This window comes from Protomyctophum parallelum (genome assembly GCF_964188405.1).
Source record: "Protomyctophum parallelum genome assembly, chromosome: 14".
Taxonomy (NCBI): Eukaryota; Metazoa; Chordata; class Actinopteri; order Myctophiformes; family Myctophidae; genus Protomyctophum; species Protomyctophum parallelum.
In genome coordinates, this window is record NC_139709.1 from 29,487,729 (window position 1) to 29,506,096 (window position 18,368).

General features: G+C 44.5%; 1 protein-coding gene across 1 annotated transcript; it reads right to left on the reverse strand.

Moving 5' to 3' along the window:
* Positions 1-487: 487 nt before the first annotated feature.
* klb (klotho beta) lies at positions 488-16,966 on the reverse strand (the record flags this gene model as incomplete). Its single annotated transcript, XM_083782723.1, has 10 exons — positions 488-493; positions 3,763-3,920; positions 5,304-5,429; positions 7,957-8,879; positions 9,234-9,490; positions 9,815-10,086; positions 11,259-11,775; positions 13,801-14,161; positions 16,167-16,386; positions 16,762-16,966. The coding sequence occupies 10 exons, from the start codon at positions 16,964-16,966 to the stop codon at positions 488-490; spliced, it is 3,045 nt and encodes a 1,014-aa protein (XP_083638849.1).
* Between the last annotated feature and the right edge of the window lie 1,402 nt (positions 16,967-18,368).

Sequence of the window (18,368 nt, forward strand, 5' to 3'; positions counted from 1 at the left end):
AGCCCTGACAGGCAATGACAATGTGATAAGTAACTACCAATCACCGATCATCTTGTGATCGGCTCTATTACTTAGAGGAATTTACTTTTACTGTCCAAAAACGGGAAGGAAGCAACGTCACATGCACACTTTTGAGCTTATTTGACCACAGTGAAGTGTAGTTCAACCAGTGGATGGCACTGTTGTTCAATGATGGGGTAGTACTTTATTGTCCCCCCATGTATTCAATCAATCAAGAAAAGCCCCCTGAGAAGTTAGAACCTGACTGATGATAACTCAGAGTGTGTGTGCATTGTGCGCAGCTCACTTCACATGCCCTGCATGCGTACATGCCCACTGCCCAGTACATATGTAAATAATAGATGAAATGTCAAGTGGATTATGGTGCAAACAGCTAAAGTATACAAGTGTAGCTTAGTGTTAATAGGCCTACCCTACTCTGTAATGCATAATACAATAAAAATACAAGGCACAATTAAAATGGTTTCTAATTCTGCATGCACATACACAGACACGCACAGACTCACACCCACACATTCAACTGCACACACGAGTATTTATTGTTGTAGGCTATTTGTTGTTTGTCCTACCTTATGTTTGATTACTTTGTCTAACTTACTATTTGTTTATTGGTGAGAACATGCCATGTATAAGCCTGTTATAGGGTTTATTTTTATTTTATCGTCACTGCACTCTTTTTATAATGTTACCTTTTTATATTGTTTTTTGAGTGGTGCAACCACTCCTACAAACAGCAATGTCCGTGTACACCTACATTATGTATGTATGTGGTCATGTACCCATGTGGTCATGAGCACCAGTATATGACTATAGGGTACCAGTAGGGGGCGCCAGAAACAGAGAGAGGGATAATGCTGCAATGTTGCCTGCTAATGAGGGAGGGAGGGAGGGGGGGGGGAGAGGGAGAGAGGGAGGGAGGGAGGGAGGGAGAGAGAGAGAGGGGTGTGGGGGGGAGCTGCACCACTCAGTTCACATGGGTGTGATTTTTTTATTGTGCGAATAAAAATAAAGCGACAAATTGCGACAAATCGTTTATTTCATTTCAGCTTGCCGACAACCCACAGGGCACAACAGCTACACAAACCTTCCACAAATACATTCGATGTATTACGTTTGATTCAAGGATTGACAGCATGTGACGAGAAGCAATGCAAAATAATTAATAAATCAACCACTCACGTTATCGTTGAAAAACAGTTCACAGCCATTCTCTCCCCCTCACATTCTCTGCTCCCAGCCAGGTTCCCTGGTCATAATGAGGCCTCTCTCTGTGCAGGGTTGCAGGAGGCTCCAGACAGCTAATAAAATTCAACTGTTATCTGTCTGCAGTGCAGGTTTCAATAAGCTCCCACACAGGTCCACATACAGCTCATGGTTCTCTCAGCAAGTATTAAGAAAATAACGCAGAAACGTGTATGCTGTCCGTGCCTCTATGAATTAAAAGTACGAGAAGGACTCGGAATGCTGGCTATTATTTTCTTTAATTACACGGCTTGGTTGAATGCTTGATTCTGAATCTAGTGGTGTGTTATGTCTGGATATTGACCGATCGGCTCACTAACGGGCCGCTGTCTAATCAAAGGCTCACATCACCTGCTCACATCAATCTGCGCTGCTTGATTTAGTGCTGTATCCAACATGACAGCCATGTAAACAAACACGCCATGTCATGTACAGCTAAATATTGGTTGCTCCCAAGAATGTTTTTGCAAACATTTGAAGCGAGAAATACCAACACAACAGAAATACACAATGCCAGTAACGGGAAATTGATTCTATTTGATCAACGCTTCCATGTTTTCAGAGGCAACCGTGTCTTCCCAGCTTCCCAACACCTATTTCATTACTGTAAGAGAGGGAATACTGTGTTTTGTTTTTACTTTTGGGTCAATTTAGTATTTATTAAGTGGGTAGTTGTTGAGAAATAACAACGGACACACTATGTTAAATCATCTTGAAAGGGGTTGTGGATATTTATGAGCCCTGCACGCGATAAATTGCATTATACAGACTGAGTGTGCTCGTAATCTTTTCTACTTCTCTCAACAAGCACCCATGTGACCGAAGTGATCACAGTAGGCCTACAATTATGTGTTGCGAAACAATATAATCAATAATGGAATACAAAATTGCACTCCAGCACATTGCTCCGTATCATACATATTTTAGTAGCTCAATGATCAATGATCAACCCAAATGGAACAGATCGACCGCAACGCATGATGCACTCACTCACATGCACTCACATACACACTGACTGGAGCTGTTGTGCCAGGCTAATGGCTTTCTTCCCTCTGCAGTCTGCCTGCTCTCTGAAGCAACTTGGTATTTTGACACAATTTGTGTTCGGCTATAGCCCAGTTGGTAGAGCTCTTGCCTTTGCACCACAAGGTGGTGGAGAGCCTCTGTGTATGCTTTTGTTGTTGTAGTAAGTGTATTATGTGTGTTGACATGTTTGATGTATTGCTTTGTAAGGCAAGTCCTGCAGTAGGTACTGGGAGGGGAGCTGTGGCTTATTATTTTTAGTTGTCATATATTACTAACAGTATTGCTTCAAAACTGCAGTACATAATCGCATAGCTAAGCATTGTGAGCTTGTAGATCTGCTCATTTCAAAAGATTTGTATATGTTTGAAAACTTGAAATGAGACTTTCTGCATAATGAGTACTTTCTACTTTTGCTACATTTTTATACACTTTCAGTTTTACTTTAATTCCTAGGACTTCTGGAGATGTCTTGGGCAAGTATAGCTTAAATGTTTAATTCCGGATTTTTCAACCACTGCTCATTTTAAATGAAATGAGAGCTATCAACTTTATCAAGGTATCAACACTCACATCCGCCGGTAAGCTGGCATGCTAGAATTGTACGGTCAACGGTGTCTCTTATGCTTATTCCTATAGGTTTATTCCCTGAGTTCACATCACATGTGCTATGCCCAGTACTGTTACTAGATGACTGTAATCTAATAACGGGTTGGGGTGCAGCACTTCCCCTAAACGGTAAAAGCCACCCCCTCTCTCAACGTGCTGTCCACTCCCCCTGTAGCCAATCACATAAAGCCCCGCTCCCCCGACATAATTACATTAGTTACATAACTCAGTTTGTGTGTTCACATGTACCACAAGAAGGAAACCAGAGAAACAGACAAATGTCGGCCACTCACTCACTCACACTCGGTCACTCCAGCATGGTGGTGTTACAGTGAATTTGGTGACCTGCTGAAATATGTGACATTCACATAATCACATATCATTGATGTTTGTCAGCTTAGCGGTGGGTTAGGCCACGTGTTGTAAGTTATGTGAAGTCCACATGACTTGGCACACCCGTTATGCGATGCTCGGCCAATCACAGTGCAGAATGACACACCTTATTCCATGCAGGCAATCAAAGCGTGCAATATCTGCGGATGCATTCCGTCCACACATTCCGTCCGCAAATTCTGAGGAGAAGATCTAGAATTGTTACTTGTTACCTATACTCAATCACAGAATTCCAGTACAACCGGTACACCACTGTCTGTGACGCCATCGTGATGTCACTTTCTGACGGCGTCAAATTCTGTGATGCATCTTCGCCGGTGACGTCACCCTGGTGTCTCGCGTCTGACGTCTGCCGTCGGGCAGACGGGAGCACACTAAAACCTCCAGCCCCTGCTCCTTCAGTGCCGTCCTCCTCCTGGTTCTCCTCCTCCTGCTGTTGATGAAGATGATGATGGTGATGCTGAGCATGAAGACGGCACAGAGCAGGAGAGCCGCTGCCAGCAGCAGCAGGAGGATGTGTGCACAGATGGTGCAAGAAGGAGAAGACTGGCTCTGTGGCTCACTGGAGTGACGACATCGTCCCGTAGCGTTGCCTTCTGGGAAACCGCTGTGGCTGATGAGCTCCCGGAGCGCTGCGGCGGGAGGCAAGGATGTTAGTGGAACAGCTGATTGAACTAATCAATGTAGTTGATTATTTAACAAACATATGGGCCTGTGTGTGTGTGTGTGTGTGTGTGTGTGTGTGTGTGTGTGTGTGTGTGTGTGTGTGTGTGTGTGTGTGTGTGTGTGTGTGTGTGTGTGTGTGTGTGTGTGTGTGTGTGTGTGTGTTTTTTGAGGGCCTCCTATATACAGCTTTTGTCCCCTGCATCTCATTATTTGCCATTGACAGAAATTCGGTCATATGTCACAACACAAACATTAAATGCCATTGACAATGAAGGGAAAATGTGCGTCATATGTAGACGAGCAAATCGGCTAACCAATCACATTAATTCAGTTGTTCATGAGATGATGTATGATAATGTATAATGATAAGAGCACCCCTCACTTCACACAGGTGTGATTTTTTTAAATAAAACATACACATTGCTTTGAACTCTTCAACCCTCCATCCTCCCTCCAGGCTACTTTATTAACACGATTCAAAATATGCATCGCAGATCTCGTAAATCATGCAGCTATTTTCTCAAATTATATGTAACACTGTTGTAATGAAGTATTAAATACGTGGTTAATACGCTTACGTGGTTAATCGGACTAATCAATTTAGTCAGTTACAAAACGTGAGCAGTGCCTTTTTATTTATCATGATGCTGATGGGAGACATATATATATTGCACGTTTATTTTGCCATTGACTTGAATGCCACATGACGTCACGGTGGGTGGACAAACATACATACACACAATGCCACACGTTGGAGCGGGTAGCACCGCTCAGAAACAAAAGATTATCAATAACCCTCTTTAAAAATGAAATGGAAAACATGAAGTTAAAAACAAAATCAAAGTTCTAAAATAATATATAATGTATAACCTTGGACAGAGGCTTTGGGTTTGGACTGGTGGGGGTGGGTGGAGGAGAAGCGTCTAACTGACGTTGGACGGAGGCTTTGGGCCCCGCGACCCGACTATGGATAAGCGGTTGAAGATGGATGCATGGATGGAGGCTTTGCATGGGTTTGGACTGGTGGTGGGTGGGTGGAGGAGAAGAGTCTACTAACCTTGGATGGAGGCTTTGGGCCTGGACTGGTGGTGGATGGAGGAGAAGAGTCTACCTTGGACGGAGGCTTTTGACTTGGACTGGTGGTGGATGGAGGAGAAGAGTCTACTAACCTTGGACGGAGGCTTTAGGCTTGGACTGGTGGTGGATGGAGGAGAAGAGTCTACTAACCTTGGACGGAGGCTTTGGGCTTGGACTGGTGGTGGTGGGTGGAGGAGAAGAGTCTACTAACCTTGGACGGAGGCTTTGGGCTTGGACTGGTGGTGGTGGGTGGAGGAGAAGAGTCTACTAACCTTGGACGGAGGCTTTGGGCTTGGACTGGTGGTGGATGGAGGAGAACAGGCCAAAGCGTGGGAGCTGTTCATCCTGGAGCCTCCACACGTAGAAACCCTGCAGGTTGACGCCATCCAGCTGGACAGCTGCACAACCACACCATTCAAACATTCATCAACACACGGACAGTACATACTGTACAATGAATTCCAGTGGTGGAAAGTACATTTACTAAGTACTATGTATGTACTTAAGTACAATTTTGAGGTATTTTTTTTACTTTACTAGTAAAAAGCAGTTTTCATTGCTTTTACTTCTGGCTCCACTATATCTCAGAGGCAAATGTTGTTGTTTTACTCCACTGCATTAATTTGAAAACTGTATTTACTAGTCACATTTGATTAATTACAAAACATACATTAGCCACTTCAACCTTATTACATTTCGGCCATCTGAACTACAAGCTCACAACGAACATTGTGGGCTTTTTCTGGAATTTTGCATTCCAGACTTACTTTTACGAAACAGAATTTCTACATTGCAGTATTGATACTTTTACTTAACTAAAACATGTGAGTACCTTTTCCACAACATAATGTAACACTGCATTCCCCCAGCTGCTCTATTACAGTCTCCCTCCTCTACAACAAATCTCTGGTGAAAATAGCACGCCAACACTTTGTTGTGAGCTCGTGGTGAAGTAAGGTTTTACATAAAAACGATAGAATTATCATTGCTGAGTCAGTGATACAAACATGTTATATTGATCACTAGAATTTCGCGGCCGCTTTGCGGCCGCTCATCCCAGAGTAACTTTGCCGCGCACTATGGGAAGAAGGAAATTGCGGGAGTTGACTCCACATGTAGTAACGGATGGGTTATTAGTTATTATTATGTGTCCTTATTAGTGTAGTGTAGTGTAGTCAACACGTTATGGCTCATACACACTGCCCGGTATTTGCTCCGATTATGCTGTCGGGGCGCTGGCCGACAAAACCCCTGATCTGACGTTACTGGTAGATCGTGATCTACCTTTTGGGCACCGCTTAACTCAACCTTTTTTGTCCCAGGGCACACTTTTCATAGCCTAAAAATCTCGGGGCACACCTAGATATACGGTTTGTGTACACTGTATATGTACCGGTGTGTATATATAGTAAATATATATATTATATATATATATAATATATATATATAAATATATATACATATAGAATATTAGTGGTCCATGACATGAAAATGTTTGAGAACGACTGCTGTAAAACAACATTGGACAATGATGTTTGACAGTCAGCAATATTGTTGCTTATTCTAGATTTATTTTCTGACTTGATCTGGCCTGTTAACATTTTCATAGACCTGGTTGCTTGTTTCCCTCTCAGTCAATGTGGCGACCCTGGTCAATGCCGTGTTGACTGTTCTGTATGATGATTTAGCTTAGCACACAACAGCTAGGAGGATGCAGCAGGCTGATGCTGTCATGTTTAACAGTATTTTGCGCAATTTATGTCCCCGAATTTATGGATATGGACTTATGGCTCCATCGCTGCCTCTTTCTTTAGTAGAAGTAGAAATTTTACGTGTTGTTGACTGTACAGTACCTCCCTCTCACACGCGCGCACACACACACACACACACACACACACACACACACACAGCTGACGTCCTCTCCCACCGACGTCAGCTGTTCATTTATCTCCTTATTCATACACGCTTTGAGCTGAGAGAAGCTATAAAGCGCCTTTTAAATATGACAATGCTGTATATATATCAGCTGCACAGTTCAGGCAAGTGTCTGTGGCATATGTAACTTTAACAAAATAGTTTTGACAGCTTAAATCCGCGTGGCAGTGTTGTGTGTGTGTGGGACACGGGGTAGTGTGTGTGTGTGTGTGTGTGTGTGTGTGTGTGTGTGTGTGTGCGTGTGCAATCAGAAGTACTGGCAGTAGCGAAATAACAAACGCCATCTGTCTAATCGTAGTAGTTAGGTACAAACCAAGTAGTTTCTAAGAACAATGTTAATGTAACTAAGACATTCGCTGAGCGACCTATTTTAAATGCAGAGATTTAGAAGGAATAAGCGAAATGGTGAGGCGACTATAGGTAAGGTTTCTCTGCGGAGAGGGAGAGCCATAGGGGAGATCACATTACAGCAGCCAAAGAGGGAGGGGGGGGCTGAGAGCTAGTGACGGATGTGGCTTGGTTGAGTTGGTTGAGTTTTCATTGGCTAGTGGCCACAGGCCACATGGGCACATCTTTTCATTGGCTAGTAGTGACACACTTTTGCGCCACGTGACAACTTCTCCAATATAGAATAGATTATTGCCTAACCTATGTGTTTTTTTCCAAAAAGATAAATTATGATACACACAGCAAGAAATTGTAGATAGTTTGTTGACCACATAACTGCAACATACGGCAACTGCTGTTTTCCTGTGTCGCATGTTTTCCCCCACGTTTTCTACCATGGTTCAGATTGGAACCGGAAACACACCTTCCCATAATGTGTTTTGCAGTTCAAATCTGCTGCCGAGCCAATCGAACAAAGCTAGGGAAATTTACCCCAAAAGGAAACGGGTACTATACCTTCTGAAAACCTGGGACTACAGTTATGCGAATACAGTCTGCACAGTATACTTGGAAGACTTTGAGCATTGTAAACATGAGACCAACCTTTGAGAGCCTCCTGCAGATGGCTCCTGATGTAATACTGCCTGAGCCTGTCCTCCACAAGGGCCTGGTCATCCACGCCACTGGCTGTGACAACCACAGGCAGAGCTCCTCCATACCTCTCTGACACCCATGCCAGCACCTTCCGCAGGCCCCAGGGCACCAGAGCCTGCCCCCGGGCCGAGGTGGACCAGGTGGGATCGCTGAGGAGAAGACAACCATGGTCTGGTGGCGGTTTAAGGTTTGGTTGGGACGGATATGGAGACACTAATCGTGTGGTGAAGTGGTTCAGAGCGATGAAACCCAACGTCCCCCTGATCTCCTTCTCTGTGTCTGTAAAGTGAGGCAGTGGAGATCCAGGGAGGCCCGCGGCCAGAGCTCTCTCCTCCAGGTATGCCTTCAGTTCCGTTGGGTAGTCACCCCCTCTGTCCCCCCTCTCCTCATCTGCAGTCCCCAGCAACGGGTCTAAGAAGCGGCCGAGTTCGAAAAGAAGGAACCTCTGGGCCGCAGCCGTGTGGGACTCCAGGAAGGGGTTGGCGGGTTCTACCCAGTCGGCGTGCAGTGCCAGGGACACCAGCGCCCCCTGTTGACTGGAGAACTCTCTCTCGTAGAGCCTCCAGGCTCTGGCGTGGGCCAGAAGAAGGCTGTGAGCTGCACGATGCTGCTCTTTCCCTTGGGTATAAACGTCCAACACTCTGTTGGGCTCGTTGATGGTGATCCAGCGCGAGACCCAAGGACCCAGCTCCCGGTAACAGAGCTCTGCGTAATCCAGGAAGGCCTCTACTGTACTCTGGTTCAGCCAACTCCCGGAGGCATGCAGCGGAGCAGGCAAACCCAGCAGGGGAGCTCTGTTTGTGGGGTAGTAGAGAGTCACCATGGCCTCCAGGCCCCGCCTATGGAGCTCAGTCAGTACACAGCGGTAGTACCTTTTAGGATAGAACAAGGTAAATGGTAAATGGCGCATTTATATAGCACCTATATCCAAGGCGCTTTACATAGATTCATAGATTCACACCGATGATAGTGGAGGAAACCATGCAAGGCACATCCAGGGGCAATTAGGGGTTCAGAGTCTTGCTCAAGGACACTTCGACACTAACTCTGGGGGAGCCCGGGTTCGAACTGGGAACCTTATGGTTCCCATCCTGGCCACTCTACCCCTGATCCACTGCCACCCCCGGTAAAATTGATTTGAATGTTTCAGTGTGTGTGTGTGTGTGCGCGTGTGCGTGCGTGTGCAACTGTGCGTGTGTCCACATCCATGTGTACAGTAAACACACCTCAGAACATCGGTGTTGACGACAGAGAGGTCTCCCTCGGGTAGAATCAGAGACCAGTTCAGTGCAAAGCGGTAGTGTGTAGCACCGGTGGCATCCAGTAGGCGGAGCTGAGCGGTGATGGAGAGGTAGTCAGTGCACTGAGGTCCTCTGGTGTCCAGCCTGACCCCTGACACCGGCCGCAAGGAGCCGTCCCCCGTCACGTCCCAACTGTACAGGTGAGGGTCCGTAAACTGCGGGGAGAACGGGTGGAATCGCACCTGCAAAGAGCAGACGGCACACCATTCAGTCACTTATCGACAGTGGTGGATGACGTAGTCCGAGTATCAAAAAAAAATCACAACTAATCACACCCAGCGCGAAGTGAGTAGTGCCTTTGATGAGTTCATTTCATTTAGCTATACAGGAACAATGTTAAATCCCAAGGACATTCATTTCAACAGCACCGCTCGGCTGCAGCTGTTGTTGCCGTGCTGATATACTCAAGTAGACATGTACACAGTCAAATGTTGGAGTGGCATGCACCGCTCAAAAATGTGTGCATACTCAAGTAAAGAAAAGTTGGGTGGAGTTTGTTTGTTTACCTGGAGGGTGGAGTCAGCCACGCCCCACTGGAAGCTGCAGGGGAAACTCCCCTCGATGTGCTGCTGTGTCTCATCGTTGCCGGGGAAACCGTTGTCCGTGACGACGCGTCTGTAATACAGAGCACTGCTCTTGGGCAGCCTGGTTCTGATTGGTTGACTGAAGTCGACATAGAACAGGCCCCGCCTCACACTGTACCCATAGTTCCACTCGTATCCGTCCACCAACGACCAGGCAGTGTAGCCAAATACTTGTACCCCATCCAACGTGATCGCTGAAACAAAAGAGACATAGAGGTCGGAGTGGTTCTCAAACATTTTCATTCAAATAGATTTTGCCACAGACCCCCGTCTGGAAAGATGTTGTGTCTGGGACCTGACAAGTGAATATTTGTCAAGATTTATTTTTAAACTTTTAAATCGACCAGCTCACAAAGAATCACATTGCGACACATTCTGAGCTTGCTGTTTTTGAATTGCTGAAAACATTTTAAAAACATTTTAAAAAGCTATAATTTTGCTGGTATACCCCCTGGCTGGCCCTTGGGGCCTCCGGTAGAGTTCTCAAACTCTGCCCGAACCCGACCAGGCCCGACCCGACCCGACATTTTAGAATAATAAAAATAATAGTTCTGTTCTGTCTGTTTGTGTATTTATCTATTATGAAGATGGTGCTGACTGGCGTTTCACTTTTACTCTGTGTAGAGTCCTCGGGCCTAAAATCTATGCTAATTAGTCGGGCCGGGCCGGGCCTAGGGCCTGATCAGTTAGGGCCCAGTTAGGGCCGGGCCTTAATTTTCGGGCCCGATGAGAACTCTAGCCTCCGGACCACACTTGGAGACATTCTCTCTTTCTTCACCACTCTGGTGAGACGTTTCCTCGCCAGAGTGATATAGAGCGTTGCAGTCCCGCCCCCCTCGAGAGACCCGGAAAAGAAATCCCCGTTAATTTTCCTCATAGACTTTTCAGAAAGTATTTATTTAAAGACGTTTACGCCGCGGACAAAGCCAACTCTTGTCGTGACAAATCATGACAACAAACACCATTTTTCGGGCTGAACAAATAATTAGAAAGAAGAAGAAAACGGCAGGTTACAACATTTTTTTTTTTTTTCTTCTTTGTAATTATTCGTTTGGTCCAAAATATTGTGTTTGTTGTCATGATTTGTCACGACAAGAGTTGGCTTTGTACGACGCTTATAAGGTCTTTAAATAAATACGTTTTGAAATGTCTATGGGAAAAATGCATTGAAACTGAGACTGAGACTGCGACGCTATAAGGCCTCAGTCTTTGTTAACACATTCAGGGTCTAAAGATTTGAGGCACGATTTAATTTTTTTTGCAGACCTACAAGTTCCCAGTGCGCTAACGTAACGATTAAAACACCAAAAGGGGTTCCCGGGTCAAAAGCCTTTTTTTATCTCCTTCTCAACAGCTATCAGCTCACCTTGTAGGACCTGGTTGATGAATCTCTTGGTCAGGTACATGTTCACTGTGTCGTCTGTCCCCACGCTGCTCTCAGAAAACCAGCCAGCCTCTGCCACCAGCACCTTCCGGTCCCCGTACTGCAGCTTCACCCAGCCCAGGATGCTCCTCAGGTCCGGGGACACCGTCTGCCCATAGTGCTCCAGGCTCTGGCCCATGCTGAGGTTGTTGGGCCCAAAGGAGAGGGCAAAGAAGTCGGCGGTTCCCCGCACGCTGCTCCTCTCCTCCGGCGTGAAGTGAGGCAGCAGGGCTCCGTGTCTGGACCTCATGGAGTGTGGGTACTCGCCGCCGTCCGTGAAGATGGGGTCAGCGAACCAGCCCAGCATCGCTTCCATGGACTCCTGGCAGCGCTCCACGTTGTCCGGGGTGGACTGGCCTCTCGGCGGTCGGACCCAATGAGAACCCAGAGCGATGGACACCGCCCCCTTCTGAGCGGGCCGGAAGTGGTCGTTGTACGTGTGCCATGCTTTGGAATGAGCCTTGAAGAAGAAGAGAAAAAAAAGAGAAGAGAAGAGAAGTAATAATACATTATTAATCAGCTAGGTGGCCTTGTGGTTTGAGTGTCTGGGAGGTCAGCGTTCGATCCCCAGCCGGGTCATACTAAACACTCTGGAAAAATGGGACCCAGTGCCTCCCTGCTTGGCACTCAGCATCAAGGGTTGGATAGAGCGTCGCAGTCCCTCCCCCTTTCAGAACAACGAGTGGCCCAGGAAATGCTTCTCCATTCATTTTCACCATAGGCGATTCCAAAAGTATTTATTTAAAGACGGTTACGCCGCGGACAAAGCCAACTCGGATCGTGACAAATCATGACAATGAACACAATGTTTTGGGCCGATAAAATCATTATAAAGAAGAAAATAAAGGCAGGAGACAACACTATTTGTTTTGTTTTTCTTCTTATAAATTATTTGATCGGCCCAGAACATTGTGTTCATTGTCATGATTTGTCACGATCCGAGTTGGCTTTGTCCGCGGCGTAACCGTCTTTAAATAAATACTTTTAGAATCGCCTATGGTGAAAATGAATGGAGAAGCATTTCCTGGGCCACTCGTTGTTCTGAAAGGGCATACGAGCGTCATGTCCAGGGGGTGTACTTGTACATCAAGATGCCTCACGCTAAGGAGACAGGAGATAGGCTCCTGCCTCTATGGGCCTCATGGCTCTGCACGGCTTACTTATACATTATTAAATAAATTCAACATTGATTCACTGCAATATTTTAACTGATATAAAGTGTTTAATAATGAGGTCATAACTTCATACCATGCTCAATTTCTCTCCTGTGAAGAACTTTGACGATTTGACCCAATTCATCTGCTTACCAGTCTTATATATTCCCTCAGGAAAAGCTATAGTCTTTTACTGACATGCAAGAAAATTTTAAGTTTCCTCAGCCAGTATGTAGTTTTGTAATGGATCATTTTAGCAACATTTGAATTACATGAAGTTCTTTCTTTCTGGCTACAACCTCCACACACACGCATGCGCGTGCGAGCGAGCGTAAAATCTTTTTTAAGATGTCAACATTGACAGACTAGCAGGAGCTGATAAAAGACACCGTTCAAAGTTCAAAGTCATGCTGTCTGAGTGACTGCAGTATGTGTGCTTTGCCTTTGGAGTCGAACAACATCATAAACATCACCTGACACCAGGGCGGACAAAGTGCTCAGTTTTGAGACATTTTCAACAAAACAAAAACAATAGTGAAAACAACTGATCTTCAAAAATAGATCAGCTATATGTTATCAGATCAGGTTCTGTTTTCTTTTTTAGTTTAATTTAATTTGTACTTAAATACAGTACTCTATTAAATGTAGTTACTGTCCAAAACCTGTGTATCTGACCCCAGTGCATGGTTCTCAAACATTTTCATGCAATGACCCCCAAAATCATCTGTATTTAGCCGCAGACCCCCATTTGAAAACACATTGCACCAGGGACCCCCATAAGTGACGATTCGGCAAGATCCGGCAAGACTTTTCTTTTTAAGACTCTTAAAAACAGAAGATCTACAAGTTCATAATGTGTAGCATGTGATGTGTTGTGTGAGCTTGTTGATCAGCTATTGTCGACAACCTTTTTTCACTGAGGAAAACTAAATAAAAACTATAACTAACTAACAATAAGCTATCATGAATAAAACTAAGACTAAATTTATTGAAGGTTTTGTCAACAGATAATTATGCTTGGTTGTGTGCAGGTGTCACTCTCTGGAAATAGCCGATCTACAAGCTGTTGAGCTGGTAGATCTTCTATTTTCGGCACACAGCTGAGTATAAATCAATCAATTCCATGGCCAGACAAAATATAGTTTAGTCGACTAAAATATTATGCTATAATAGTCAACTAAAACTACACTAAAATTAAATTTTTCAGATTACTAATATGACTAAAACTAAATGGAATTTTATTCAAAAGACTGACTGAAAATGTAATCAAGATTTGCTGTCAACACTATACCCCGAAGTTACCCCACATTGAGAACCACCATGAGTCTTACCCTGATCATGTTGTGGGCCACAGTGAGCGAGGCCGAGAGCCCGCCCACCTCCCCAGGGGCGTGGACCCCCGTGCCGTACCCCTGCACGGCCACCAGGGCGGGGTTGTGCATGGTGAGCCAGTACTTGACCCGGCCGCCGTACGCTCGGAAGCAGAAGGCGGCGTACGCGTCGAACAGCGCCACCAGGCTGTCGTTCCTCCAGCCTCCGTAGGCGTCCTGCAGGGCCTGGGGCAGGTCCCAGTGGTACAGGGTGACCAGCGGTTCGATACCCCGCTCCAGGAGCCTGTCCAGCAGACGGCTGTAGTGCTCCACGGCCACGGCGTTCGGCGGACCCGTGATGGCGTTCCCGTCAGGGAAGAGTCTGGTCCAAGAGCAAGGTTATTATTAGTTAACGGGGGTATACAAGTGAATAAGGTTACTTATTAGTTAACGGGGGTATAAAAGTGAATAAGGTTACTTATTAGTTAAGGGGGGTATAAAAGTGAATAAGGTTACTTATTAGTTAAGGGGGGTATAAAAGTGAGTAAGGTTACTTATTAGTTAACGGGGGTATAAAAGTGAATAAGGTTAATTATTAGTTAATGGGGGTATAAAAGTGAATAAGGTTACTTATTAGTTAACGGGGGTATAAAAGTGAATAAGGTTACTTATTAGTTAACGGGGGTATAAAAGTGAACAAGGTTACTTATTAGTTAATGGGGGTATAAAATTGAATAAGGTTACTTATTAGTTAACGGGGGTATAAAAGTGAGTAAGGTTACTTATTAGTTAACAGGGGTATAAAAGTGAATAAGGTTACTTATTAGTTAACAGGGGTATAAAACTGAATAAGGTTACTTATTAGTTAACAGCGGTAAAAGTGATGTATTATTGGTTAAAGTAAGTGTTAAATAACATATTCTTGTGACACTGCCACATAAAATGTGTGAAACAATGTATTTCCTGGCCTGGTATGAGTATTGAAGGAAATGAAACGTACTGGGGAATAACAGGGGAATATGTTGGTTAAACTAGGGTTGAATATTTAACACTGAAATGTAGTGTACGGAGAATACAATATAATGCGTTTTGTGTAGTTGAACCATGGTCATCAATTTTCTGTTGACAAATGACAAGGTTTGATCACAAGGGGATCTGTGGGGAAATGTGTGAGCAATATTTCCAGGAAGCTATAAAAGATCAGGAAGTCAGGCGCCGAGCCTGGGTTCCATTTTGGGCAGTTTCTTCTTTGCCAAACACACTCTTTTAAAGGCCAAATGGCCAATACGCCAATTTAGAAGTGAACGCAAAAAATGCCTTTGGAAAGTTTGGTAGGGCAGCTTCTGAGGTGTTGAACTCTGACAAACAATCAGAGCTTGTATAACAAAGGACCCAGCAGATGACTCCGGACTTAAAGGTCGGGTGAGCAGCATATATCATTTATTTTCTCCGGTAAACAATGCATTGCCTTTTTGTTTCCTAACTTTTTTGGACTACCTAATTGAATAAAAGAGGATCTACAACGTTTGGATTACTTTGGATACTTGGATTACCTTTTTCAGGATTACTTTTGGAATACTTTGACTTTGGGGAACCTTTAAAGGGACATTGTAGGGGAGAATTTAAAGGGAATTGAACATTTAATTTAAGCTTTGAAGGGATTGATTTCACAAGTGTATGATTTTGGTTTGATCTACCTTTAAAGAATATAAATATATTGCAATTTCAGTTAAAAGGAAATAGTTTTGTGTTTTCTTTTGCTTTACAATACTGTTCGTTTCCAGTATTAAAATTTACTGTCGCAGGTACAGGACCTTTATTTCTTTATTTAATATAACTTTAATATTACTTCAACAGTCCTGATTGTTATATTCTCATAATAATCATTGCTATATAGAGTTGGAAATAAGACTCCAGGGGTAGGGCCCGACAAGCCTCTCCCTACTAGTGCCTAGCCCTTTTTCGAACAATTGGACAGGCCAGTAAAATATTGCCGCTTAACAAACTGTATTGTATACTTGTGTGCTATGTGTCCAATATCCGAAAATAAAACTGAACTGAACTGAGTTCAGTAACAGAGGTCTCCCTGTTTCCCAGATAGAGAGAACTCATTTTTAGGTCAGGATACCAATTTGATCCAATCGGAAGAGAGAACTCAAATAGGATACAGGATGATGAGCAAGTGCAATTGGAAGTGATGAAACAAAACCTGGAACTGGAGCACTGTAACATTTAAGATGATAAATGGGTTCTCTTGAAATCGGCCACACGTGTTTATTACAGAACTAAATATAACGCTAAAACTATATAAAGACTAGCTCAATTTCTAATCCATGAAACAGCAATTGAAAGCGTGGAGTCAAAACGGAATGACGAATGTATATAACCTTGGCCAGGAGAGAGAGAAGGAGTAGGTTCGAACCCCCAGGAACTCCAGAGCCTCAATGTCGTCCTCCCAGCGAGCATAGCTGTCACTGCTGCTGCTGGACACACCATGGGTCACATCGGATCCCTGCTGGTAGCGGTCCCAAATGGAGCCTCCTTTCCCCTCGCTGTCCCAGGACCCCTCGCTCTGCTGGGCAGATGTTCCTGTACCCCATAGGAAGCCTGGAGGCACAAGAGTTGATACATTTTTTTTTATTGATAGTATCAAGTGAAGAGAGACAGGAAAGAGAGAGAGAGAGAGAGATAGAAGGGGAGAGACATGCAGCAAAGGTCGTCATGAACGGGAACACGCGGCGCGCTGTCAGGCCAAAGCCTATATGTGGCATGCGCCTGGCCCTGGACCACTAGGCCAGCGGGCGCCCAATCAAATTAACAGGTTTAATCAATTATAAAATAATTAGGCATAAACTGGCTTAGTCGGTTTTAATACATCTATTTGAATGTTTTCACGTTGATTGGTTGAAGTATAAACAATAACGAGTGTATTACAAATGCAGTACTACGTGATATAATAATCAATAGTTGCATGCAGCCTACCGGGAGGAAAGGTGCCGTGAATGAACGACTGGCTCTGATTGGTGGGATCTGGTGGGGGACGCTGCCACACCCTCCTGCCCTGCCCCACGGCGCCGTGACTGGTGGGGTCTGGGACGAGCTCCTCCCCCAGAGAGCTGTGATTGGTGGAGATGTTCCACAACACCAGCAGGCAGAGAAGGAAGCGCGGAACACGTTGAAGGAACATACTAAATAATGGTTTTGGGGCGAACCGTACCTATGTTCCCTCAGCTCTATGTTCCCTCAGCCTACGACAACCTACCTCCTCCCTCACCCTAACCCTAACCTCCCCCGGGGCAGACACCTAAACCTAACCGCAACCCTCTCCCGACCCGCAGCGCACCCCCGGGGCAGACACCTAAACCTAACCGCAACCCTCTCCCGACCCGCAGCGCACCTCGGGGCTGAGGGAACATAGGGCTGAGGGAACATAGGTATGACCCCGAAAAATGATCTTGTTTTGTCTTTCAAAATGTACAAAAATAAAATAAACAGTCGATCTACAAGATCACAACACGTGGCTTTGCGATGTGTTGTGTTGTGAGCTTGTTGATCGGCCGTTTCGTACTAAAATAGGGAAAGGTATAGGGGGTATGTGCTAGCTCACATTGCATTGCAATCAGACTAATCAATTTAATTATTATTAAAGATTATTAAAAATAAATACAAAACTATTTTAAATTTTCAGTTGATATATAATTAGTTGATAAAAAGAAAACCAAAAAAAAGTGCTTCTCGATTACTCAATCTAAAAAGGAAAAAAATACAATAATCGATACAGAAATGAACGATATAGTTGCTGCAAGTGGACAAGTGTGCTTTCGTTCAGAATTCCTCTGGAAGAGACATCAGGTGTCCACTGGTGAAGAGCTGAGATCCACAGTGAAGAAATGAGAAACATCAACCTGGTGAATTCTCTTACAATCCATTTAGGACAAACATCAACCTGGAGACGTCTTCTACAATCCATTTGGAAGGTTCATTCTGATGCCCAGTGGGGAACATGTCCTGGAAAGACCGCATCCGACTAAAACAGAGATTACAATAGCAATTTAGGCAGTTACCAGACAACCTTTTCCATGAGCAACATATACTACGAGCATGAGATCAGAATAAGTAGAGTGAGCAACTTGAGCAAGAGCGGTAGTCAATAAAAAAAAGTTAAATATCATATAGTGCAGAGAAGACACTATAAACTAACCTCACATGGGTCTATTGTAACATGCTATCTTACTGTAAATAACATTCTGTACAAATGGAAATCTATAGGAGACAAGGTAACCAATGAACCTAGCATAGTAGCATCTGTCTAAATAACATGCTGAAACCCATATGTGTTGCAGAGGAAACAAAATATAGAGTTACTGTATGTTATGGAGACATACCAGCAGTCTACTGTGACCCACATTTGTGCAGTTCTTCCTGGACAGAGAGGTGACCCCGAATAATCAGACTTTCCTCTTCTGCATGGAGACTTCCATGTCCAACTAGAGTCAGGTGGACATTATCTTCTGTGCGTCCTGCATTTGTAGGCTATATCTTCCTATTTTACATATTTTTACCTATTCAGAAGCTGTTTCCAGAGACAC